Source organism: Octopus sinensis, linkage group LG9 (assembly GCF_006345805.1).
Source record: "Octopus sinensis linkage group LG9, ASM634580v1, whole genome shotgun sequence".
Taxonomy (NCBI): domain Eukaryota; kingdom Metazoa; phylum Mollusca; class Cephalopoda; order Octopoda; family Octopodidae; genus Octopus; species Octopus sinensis.
The window spans coordinates 41,267,329-41,279,366 of NC_043005.1; the positions used below are offsets into that span (position 1 = coordinate 41,267,329).

At 35.0% G+C, this 12,038-nt stretch overlaps 1 protein-coding gene across 1 annotated transcript in view; it reads right to left on the bottom strand.

Moving 5' to 3' along the window:
* The window catches only part of LOC115215408 (dynein heavy chain 5, axonemal-like), a 401,219-nt gene that overhangs the window by 197,921 nt on the left and 191,260 nt on the right, over positions 1-12,038 (bottom strand). Inside the window, exon 52 of the mRNA XM_036505929.1 lies at positions 7,671-7,823. Coding sequence (XP_036361822.1) covers positions 7,671-7,823 — 153 coding nt within the window. The remainder of the gene's footprint in view (positions 1-7,670; positions 7,824-12,038) is intronic.

Sequence of the window (12,038 nt, forward strand, 5' to 3'; positions counted from 1 at the left end):
AGATGCATATGTCTCGGCTCAAACAAAACTTTATTAATTAAAATAAACACCATCAGAATCAACACACTTTTGCCAATGCAAACAAGTTTATTTATGCCAGTAGCGTAATGATCCTGTGTTCTGGTGGCGATGAAGTTGTTGAAGGCGTGTTCGACATTGTCTTGGTTTTTGAAGAATTTCTCATGCAGGAAGTTGCCGAGATGCTTGAAAATGTGGTTGTCGGTAGGTGAGAAGTCTGGTGATTATGGCAGGTGAAGCAGAGTTTCATAGCCCAATTCGTTCAACTTCTATAGAGACAGTTGTGCGACCTATGGCTGAGCATTGTCGTGGAGAAGAATTGGTCCTTTTCTATTGACTGATGCTGGCTGTTGTTGTTGGAGTTTCTTATGCATTTCATCCATTTGCTGACAGTACTTCTCCATCATAATTATTTCACTTGGATCCAAAGAACTGAGATGGATGAGACCAGCCACAGACCACCAAACAGTCACTATGACCTTCTTTTGGTGCAACTTTGGCTTTGGGAAGTGCCTTGGAGCTTTAATGGCATCCAACCACTGAGCTGAGCATCGCTGGTTGTAGTAAAGAATCCACTATTCATCACAAGTCACATTCCAGCTGTGAAATGGGTCATTCTTGTTGCGTAAAAGAAGGGAAGATGACACCCATTTCTCAAGTATTTTTGTTTTTCCAATCTCTTTCAAGTGGTTGGAAATTGTTGTATATGTTATGTCTAATTCAGAAGCAAGCTCTTAAACATTTGTGCATGGATTGGCTTTGACTAAGGCTCTTAGTTGATTGTTGTCAACATCCGATGGCTGACCACTATGCTTATCATCTTCAAGACTCTCATCACTCCTATGAAATTTCTTGAACCACCATTGTGCTGTACATTCATTGGTGTTTCCTGAGCCAAATGTATCGTTGAAATCTTGAGCTGTTTCAGCAGCTTTTTGGCCTAGCTTGAACTGTAATAAGAAAATTGTGCGAATTTGCTTTTTGTCCATGTTGTATTCACCGTTTCAGAAAAACAATGGCCTAATTATTCAAAAAGAAAAAGAGCAACATGATTAGATAGAACAAAAGACAGGCTTTAAAATGATATATAAAGTCAAAGTAATTTAATGAAAATTAATTTGAAAATACATCATTTAAAACCAAAATTAAAAATTCCGCAAGAACTTCCTTGACAACCTAGTACTTATTTTGGGTTTATATCCTCAATCAATATTGTTATCATCATTATTATTATTATCATTATTATTATTAGTAGTAGTATTAGTATAAATATCATTTATTTTTTTAATTTATTGTAAGTAGCATAGTTAATATAGATGATAAGTTGTGTTTATTTAAATTGTTTAAAAGTATATTTTCTCAAGTGTGGACAACTTAAAGCCTGTTCCCATCTAGTGTTTAACAGTAAATTTGGAAATGAACATTTGGTACATTTTTTTCCACATTTTACAAGGTTTTGTATTATTAATTATTTCCTAACCAACCGAATATGCTTTGTTACAATCTTTTAGTGCCCAAATTAGTTTACTAAGGCTAGTAGTATTCATTTTGCCCCTATATCTAAACGAATTTAAATGATTGGCAATTCTTTGTTTAATATAACATGAGCTAATTCTGTATGGAAGTAGACCCTATACTCTGAGGTAACCTTACATCTGTATACAATATTTTAATACTTACAATTAGAGTTAAGCAGACAAATACTGTTCCTTGAGCAATCGCATTTGATAGTTCTTTTACTTACATTAATAGTTTCCTCTTCAGCTTCACTATCTTTTAAGCTATTACTCTTTCCCACATAGATAACATTCTGAGTACTGTGCTTTCTAGGATTCACACCTTTGAGGATAATGCAGGAGTTTGTTTAAGTACCTTCCATTTTATTAGTTGCCAAACCATAGTTCCTATTCTGATACCTAGTTGGGTTACTTATGGTTTGGTCATCATGTTGGCATTATTGCTATTAATTGATCTATAATTGTTATTCTGTTTACTATTATTGTTATTGTTTATATGGAAACTGGTTAATCTATTAGCCTTGCATGCTGCTATAATATGTGCTAGATTTCTGCTATTAGAAAAAGCTAGTCTAAATCTATGTTTATAAAATATTCTGTAGTATTTACTGTCTTTTGGAAAATGTTTAACCAATGCCAAATAGAATAATTTAGGTATATTGGAAATTATTTGTTTTCCGAAAGGAATTATATACCACTTGATATTGCTGGAAGTATCTATGTTATTGTGGTATGTATTTCTACCTAAGCTTTTTGTGAAAGTGTATTACCTATTTACCTGGTTTTTATTCTGGCATTGGGTTTGTTTGCTGTTGTATTTGTCAGTTATTTGTGTAGTACTATTAGCAGAAATTAAATATTGGTTGCCTTCCCTATTTGAATGGGATTTCTTGTTAGGTCCATTCTTATCTAAGTTACTTAGTACTTTATTTGGCACAAATTCATGTAAATTTTGATGAAATTGCAATGACTAGAATGTATAATTGTTTACAAAGCAAAGTGCAGTCACTGCAGTCAAAGCATATGTAGGTCAGATGTATATACTGCAGAAAACTGTTAAATATAGAAGTATTTGGATGTGAATAAAATCTCCACTCTCCTCTTTATTATCAATGTTAAAAAAATACTGTGTAGAATTTTTGAAGGTTTGAATAGGAACTTGGAATTACCTGAGTGAAGTTACCAGTACCAGTACTAGTATCACTTTCTAAGACTGAGTACTATAAAATGTACCATTGTTGATAGCTGGCATCTAAACCAATTTAAAAGATAATATGGTACTCACCAGGATAACTTATCTCTTTTATACTCTCTCTCTCTCTCTCTTTATATATATATATATATATATATATATATGTGTGTGTGTAGAGAGAGAGAGAGAGAGAGAGAGAGAGAGAGAGCAGTGAGCTTTGTTATAATTATATTGTCTTGCTTCAGTATACACCCATTTTATCCACTGATAAATGCAGATTAATATGATCTTGGCTAGAGTATATGAAAATTAAATATTTCAAAATATGCATTTGGATGTATGAAGTTATGAGTGTGGGTGTGTATGTGATATCTTTTATTTTTTTTTTATAGGTATCTTACACAGCAGTTCATCTCTTCAAACCAAGGGAGATTGCTAAAGACTGGCCAATGTCCATTTTTGATTAATGCTTCAAAAACAAAAGTATAAAATTCAATTCCTTATATTATTATTAACATTATTTAACTTTTAATCTATTGCCTCTAGTATTATATGACCATCTCCAAAGATAACATTTATGGGAATAAGTAATGAAGATTATGATAAAATATATCAACAGAAGTTTAAATTGAATGCAACAGATCAAAATAGAATAAAAATCAAAACAGACCAAAACAAGATTTATAAAAAAAAGAAGATAAAGCTGATATTCACAAAACTGTGGCAAAGTTCATATTAACACAAATGTTCATAAGGACATTAATACAAAATACACAATATTTTAAATAACAGAATAAAATGATTTGTGTTTTGTTATAATATGAATGTGTCTGTGTGTATTATGTCCATATGACAGAAAATCTTTGCAGTCTCAAGTGGACTGACGTGGTGGTGTGTGAGTGAGAATATCGTTTTTCTGTTTTATGTTAGCATGTATATATGTTAGAATGTATATGACTGTGTGAGAGAACGTCATCACAGTCTCGAACTAACTGACATGTGTGACTGAGAGTGTTCGTTATAGTTTTATTAATGCGTATTAGGCTGCTTATTTTGTTTATCAAGCCTTGAATAAATCTTGTTCAAAATATGAACAGCAATGTATTTTACAAAAGAAGGCAAGAGGTATCAGAGCGAATGAGAGAAAGGAAGAGGATGTATGTCAGGATGTTGCTTTTGTCTGTTGAACATCTTTGCCACAAAAATTCATGGCTTTTTTTTAATCAAATACAGGTAGTTCATGGCATCTGTAGCATACACTCAAGTGAAATTCCTTTCCCTTTTATTATATATATGAGCATTTGAACATAGCAGATAACAGCTAACCTTTGGCCGCTATTTGGACCCCATTGTGTCCACTACTCTGACTGGTTGGTATTGGCACAATTTGTCTCGTACTCTGTTGCACCAATATGCAGCATATAGCCAATTGGAGCCCTTAAATAAGATCATGTGAAACAGCCTTTCCTCAACCCTGTTTGGACTTGCTGTTCCTTATAAAAACTCCCCTTCTCCTTGTCTCAAGGTCTTTGGTGCCAGACCTTTTTAGGTCTAGCCACTGACCACACAAGACACAGCCAGTTCCAGTGACAATGGCATGCAACCTGTCCAACAGCATTATGTCAACCTTCATCTTCATTGCTACCATTGTCTTCTTAACGTCGTCAACATTATCTCTCTACGTACACGCTCAAGCAACACTGCACAGGTTCCAACTTAGCTTTGTTTGTTAATTACTTCACCACGATTAATAGCATATATACAACCTGTGAGAGCTCTCGTACCAAGTAACCTAGTCCACAGCATTATAGCCACAACTTCGTATGACACGTATCGCACTGGCTCCTCATCATCACCACAACTTCTTGTTACAGTATTTCAATTACTATGTACAATTGACTACGAAATGGTATTTCTTATTCTTATGTCTATGAACACTTGTCTAACTTCTCATTATAGACTCTCTCACAGTCTACTTCGTTGCTATTCTTATATGTACTTAACAAATATATACTTAACAAATCCATGTCTATACACACATACACTTTGTTCTCATGACGGCCTGTCTATTATTCTGTATGTATGATGCACACACAGACACACATGTTAACATATCAATAAATCTTCTCTCAAACATCCTACTCGGTTGTGTCACTCTCTTTCCTCACTGGCACATTATATGTATTATTCCAGCCTTCTGAATGGAGTCGTTATTAAATGGTTTCTTCATGGCATTCTAGATCACAATTCCTTCTGATATGGTGACCTGACGCAGAACACACACCACCATTCTATGTACACATCTAAAGTAGGAAAGCCTTAAGCAATCTTTGTGTAATAAGTAGTAAGTGAATAAACCCTTCCAGTACTCCCTGGCGCTATGAAGTGGTGCTGAAAAGTTCCTGACATTGGGTAAAAGAAAATACAGGAGGATCAGTTAATTATGATTTTATTCAACATATTCTCCTCTCAGATTCACACACTTATTGCAGCATTCCTTCAGTTTTTCCAAGCCCTGTATAAGAACTCAGAAGGTTGAGCCTCCAACTGGATCTTTTGCAATAACCTTAAAGTCAGGAATTTTTCAACACTCCCTTGTATGTTGTGGAAACATCTTTAATGTAAGAATATATTTGTTAAAAGCCCAATCAATGCTAAAATATAATAAACAAACAATGAAGCAAGTTGAATGTGGTGTATTGTACTGTAATTTGCATCTGCTTCTGAGGGAACTCTTTTATCATTGTTAACAAATTTTTCTGAGGAACTAGTATTTATTTTGTACAATTTTAATGGAGGAAGTGGAGAAGAAAGCAATGAGTTTGAGGCAAAATAATTTTCTTAATTTGTTTATATTAATACATTATTAACATGTTAATACTAATTTCTTATCATCTGGAAGTTTTATCTTTAGTTCTATGACAGTAAACATTTGTTTATGTTCATCCATTTGAGCTGTAAAATAAAAATACAAATCTGACTCTCTATGTTCATCCATTCATTCATTAACATTAAATTTAGCTTTATATAGATTATTCAACTCTATATATGATTACCTATGTGACTAAAAGTTCAATTAAACTATCATCCTTTTGTTTGAGAATAAGAAATGTATAATACATACAACCAATACTAAACAGATTAACATTAAACTAGTTATTGAACTGTCTGATCATTTGCGTAATCAAGCATACATAAATGCAAGACAATACCACAAGGACAATGACATTAACACATGCACGTAAGTTTTGAATAATTTCCTGAACGGTTGAAGCAAATATTTGACATCTGAATGCTTTTACATAAGACTAACTTTTCTACTAAAAGCTGTAAAATGTTATCAAGTGTTATATTATGATGCAGATGGTGAGTGTGCTTTTGTCAAAGGGTTCAGCTGAATATTATGGAGCTTTGGTACTGCTTTAAGATATCATCATCATCATCATCATCATCATCACCGTTTAATGTCCGCTTTCCATGCTAGCATGGGTTGGACGATTTTGACTGAGGGCTGGAGAACCAGGTGGCTGCACCATTCTCCAGTCTTGATCTGGCAGAGTTTCTACAGCTGGATGTCCTTCTTAACGCCAACCACTCTGAGAGTGTAGTGGGTGCTTTTATGTGTCACTGGCACGGGGGCCAGTCAGGCGATACTGGCAACGACCTCGCTCGAATCTTTTTACACATGCCACTGGCCCAGGTGCCAGTAAGGTGATGCTGGTAACGATCACGCTCAAACGGTGTCTTTTACGTGCCACTGGCACGGAAGCCAGTTAGCCGCTCTGGCAACTATCATGCTCGGATGATGCTCTTAGCACCCTACTAGCATGGGCACAGGTGCCAGTAAGGCATATATATATATATATATATATAAATATATATATATATATATATATATATATATATATGATGCAGCAGAGGGACCAGCCAGCAATTCATCTACAACAAATTTGCATTATTTTGCTACAGTTTCAACCATGGTAACAAAAGAAAAGAAAAAAAAAACTACATATTTTCTGATTTAAATGTCTGCAACTTTTTCCTATTTCCCATTGGGAAAATTGTTAATTAAATTCTTACAAAGCATTTATCTATTTCCCTGTGCACTGAAAAATTTTATAAACTGTCTGCAATTCTTGGGCTTAAAGCTTGTAGCTATATAGTATATCAATTTGTATTGAATAATCAATGTAATATTTTGGCCTTTTTTTAGCCAGTGTAAAAGCAGAGAATTGTGGATAATACTTGACAGAAGTAAATAAGATACAAAATCAGACAATGCTGGAAGGTACTAGACAATTCTGGACAGAATCAGTTATCAGATGACAAAACAAAGCAGCAGTTGGTTGAATTTGAGAGTGTCAGATAGAATAATCCCAGCTATCAGACATTAAACAGCCATCTGTAGAATACTGGAGAATAGCTTAGAAATAATAGATGAAACTACAAGAAATCCAATAAAAATGCTCAATAGCTTACCAAATAGTACTACGCAAAACCATGTGGTAGCTGAGAAGTGAGAAGAATATAATGTAATACTAGAGAGAATGAGTAATTACCAAAGAAGATAAATTAAAACTCAACAGTAAGAACCAGATTAACCATTAAAATAGGAATAGAAATAGTATTAGATAAGCACAGAAAAAATATTGATCAGACAGATATATAAAGCCATAATAGACAAAAAGCTTACCAAAACTAGGGATAGATGCAGTAAAAACAAAGTTTATCTCTAATATCATGGAATATTGAGGAGATACAACATTAAAACAATAGGGGAAAAAAGTTTGAACTTATAGTGTATGAGTTGCTGATCTGACTTGACAATGACATCATCAAGGAAATCAATATGCCATTATTTCAACATGAGAATCAATAATCAACAGAAGTAAATAGTAGGAATAATAAAACCGAAAAGAACTTCCTTTGTCTGCATAACTTACCTGCCAAATTCGGCTGAGATCCCTCAGGTTAAAGACATAATGGAATTTTGCTGGAGTCGGGAGCATTTTCAGTTTGACCTTCTGCCATAGTTTACGGGTTGCTGGTACTAGAATCTTCACCAAATCTATAACACTGTCAGGGAACTGTCGTTCCTGTAAAATAAATGTAATCTTTTATTGCACATACATACACACATATAAATTCATCAATTGTAAAATTTAAGTTGGAATTTTGAAAAAAGGATAGCTTCTGATCTGCTGAAATATCAGTAGAAGAAATCACTATTATAGTAATTTTGGTGGGACCTGTGGAAGGGATAATAGATATTATTTAGGAGGGTAATGAAGATATAATTAAAATTAAGTAATAATGAAATATGTGAAACAAGATAAAGCTGACGATAATGTTCATCAATAGAATACTCATGGTGAATATTTTATGAGGGCAAGGCAATGGTAGTGTGATGGCTAGTGGAGGCACATGGCCTAGTGGTTAGAGCAGCGAACTCATGGTTAAGGGATCGCGGGTTCGAATCTCAAACCTAAGCTCCATGCGGCTCCAGCAGAATGGCGAACTTCTGCTGACTCTTTCGCCACAACTTTCTCTCACTCTTTTCTCCTGCATCTTGCAGCTCACCTGCGATGGACCAGAGTCCCATTCAGGAAGGGGAACCTATATGCCAAGAAACCAGGAAACTGGCCCTTATGAGCCAGGCATGGCTTGAGAAGGAACAAACAGCAACAAGTGTGATGGCTCAGTTTCTCATATGTTGACTCAAAACCCAAAGATCCTGTTGTTCCTACTTCTGTGTCATCATCTTGTCTGTGAAGCCCAGTATCCTAAAACACCCACTTTACTTCATTCTACCTATTTGTTAGTCTTGCTTTGTTAAAGGAAGCCTCCACTGTTGTCAGTACATGGCATCTTTCTCACCTGTTTTCATTATTCTTTTAATCTTGTCTCATCATAACAACCATTATTTTCATTGTATTCATTATCAACATTGTCATTGCTGTCTTCGAACGGAAACTTTTTCTATGACATCTAAGTATATTTTGTCTGGTGAAGGTAAATGTTCTGACTATTCTATAATCTTCTTTGATTTGCCTGTTTCATATATAATTAATACCAATTCTTACACTACTTATCTTGCTGTTGTTGCTGCTACTCTACTCTGATTATGCAACATACCTATGATAACATACATTCAGTCTAAGGCATTCTTGCTTTATTTCTAAAATGGTGTCTAGGACAACATTATGCAATGTGTTTTCTTGCTTTTTTTTTAAGACGGAAAGAATTGATTCAATCGAGATTTTGCTGCTATTTCTAGCTATTCCTGGAGGATCTCTCACCTTAGCTCATTGTTGTTACTGTTGGTTGTGGCGGTGGTATTGCTATATATAACCCGGATTGGTTCAACCTAGAAACACCTTATAACATAGATAACTGATCATATACTCTTTTACTCATTCACTTGTTTCAGTCGTTTGACTGTGGCCATGCTGGAGCACCACCTTTAGTCGAGCAAATCGACCCCATGACTTATTCTTTGTAAGCCTAGTACTTATTCTATCGGTCTCTTTTGCTGAACCGCTAAGTTATGGGGATGTAAACACACTAGCATCAGTTGTTAAGCGATGTTGGGGTGGGGGAGAACAAACACAGACACACAAACATACACATACACACACACACACACACACACACATATACACATATATAAGATGGGCTTCTTTCAGTTTCCGTCTACCAAATCCACTCACAAGGCTTTGGTTGGCCTGAGACTACAGTAGAAGACACTTGCCCATGGTGCCTCGCAGTGGAACTGAACCTAGAACCATGTGGTTGGTAAGCAAGCTACTTACCACACAGCCACTCCTATGCCTTACATATATATATTTATATATATTTAAAACTATCTCATAGATTCACTATGCCTGATATGATATTGTTCACAACAATCTAAATCACTGTATACTTTATACAGAATTTGCAAAAACAAACGGTAATGCTAAAATTGAGGAAGTTGGTTAAGGATGGTTTTGATTCCAGAAGAATCTATTATAAAAGTTGTATAACATGATATCAACTACATATTATCATTTCTTCTGTTATTACTTGGGACAAATAAAGGTACCAGCCACTAAAGCAGTCACCAGGAGAGCAACATGATTTGAGGATCCACATCATGTCTTGTGGGTATTCCCAAAAATTGAAACGAAAAATATGAAAATAATAAATAAAATATTTTCTTCATACAAGCATAGCTGTGCGGTTAAAAAGCTTGCTTTGAAATCACATGGATTTAGGTTTAGTCCCACTGCACAGTATCTTGAGCAAGTGTCTTATACTCTAACCTCAGACTAACCAATACCTTGTGAGTGAATTCGGTAGCTGGCAACTGTGAAAACCCTGTAGTATGTGCATGTGTGTTTATTTAGTGTGTGAACATTACAAAAAGTACAGCATAGAAACAAAGTAAAAATGAATACAGATTTGGTATTAGTTGATGCTCACAAACACACACATCGCATCACATACATGCGCACGCATGTGTGTGCTTTTGTTTCCCTCCCCAGCATGACAATAAATGTCGGTTTGTTTAAGTCCCCATTACTTAGCAGTTCAGCAAAAGAGACCAATAGAATAAACACCAGAAAATGACTTAGAAAATGAGTACTGGTGGTGGTGGCCGGGAGGTGGGGGGTGAGGGTCGATCTTTTGACTAAAACATTTCAAGACAGTACTCTAGGATGGGTCACAGTCCAATGATTGAAACAAGTAAAAAGATAAATTACACCCAATAAATTGTTATAAATATTCTATATCTACATTTATAGTTTTGAGGTTTCTACTCCTTGTCAAAGAAACGCGGCCAAAATTCCAGCTTGCCCAGAGTGCCAACAATCATAGAACTAACCCTGTACATTTTCCATAAGTTATTGTTGTCTGCAACTGATTGGATAATCACAAGTTATTAGTTATATTTCAGTTATGTGAAAATTTGGGTTTTCCTTAGATCACTTAAGCTTAGTTATTGAAACTCATCAGTTTTAATGCTTCCAAATAATGATTAGCGGTTTCATTCTACATCTAATATTCTCTATCTGCTGTTGTAAGTTATTATGATACATCTAAATCTCACGCTTAATCAACCTTACCCTCTATATTTTGCTCAGCTTCAACATAACAAGCAAGCATCAGCCATAATTCTCTTAGATTTTTATCTAACAAATTATCTTGCAATGTTTCATGGTTTAATCCATGCTTTAAAAATCCTCACAGCTAATGGAAAAAAAAAATGATAATAATAAGGATACGTTTTAAAATTCAACTCTATTAAATTATAAGCAATAAAATTAAAATTATTCATAATAAAACAAATATAAAAGACGTGTACATGTTTAGATAAAGCAGATGCAAGCAAAAATGACAATAATTACACAAAGTCAAAGAGTGGGCATCCCACTTTTTGATTCAGTGTCACATAAGCCATTTGATTTTTGCATCCACTTAATTAAAAAGCTTCGCTATTTTTGTTTTATTTTACTTTTTTTTCTATTTTTTCTTTTTGCAAAGACTAGAAAGAAATGAAGCTAGCATGCTCTGCTGGATGTGCAACATCAGTGTAAATGCACAACAAAGTCCAAATGTGTTTAGCGAAAAACAAAAATGAGCATAAAAGGCATCAGATGTGATGTACAAGAGAGAAAAACGGAATTGATATGGTCATGTGATGTGAATGGATGAGGACAGCTGGAAAACATGGGATGAAGCAGAGAAGCCCAACCTCAAAATGTGGGACCTTACGGAAGAGATGACAAAGGACTGGGATGAATAACGATATGCTGTGTTTGAGAAGACCCCTTCCATCCCGGCAAAAATGAGGTTCAGTTAAATCTTCCCCCACAACTCATCTTCTAACACACATCCCTCCATCAACCTCCTAACTATGATATTGCTTCCTCAGGTGCTATAAATGATACCATCTATTCTCCTACACTTCACACTTTATCCCTATTACTGTCCCTTATCATCATCTCCTTCTTCCTAACCCAATTCTATTTCCTTCACTTCCCATCCCTCACTAATATTTATTGCTTTTTCTTCAAGCTTACCTCTAATCATCTATCACACTCTTTTCACACTCTAGTGCATTTCCTTCCCAGTCACCTTTTTGATCTCTCCTTCCTTATTCTCCCTCAAATTCACCTTGTACTTTGAGAATATGCCCTCACTACCTCTCTTTCCAACTGGGAAATCCATGTATTCACTGGTTTAGCAAGTTACCAGTTCCTGTCTCTCTATCATACTTTCACATTCTTCAATGTTATACCCCACTCAGTTGAGGGAGTCTTGTTTTG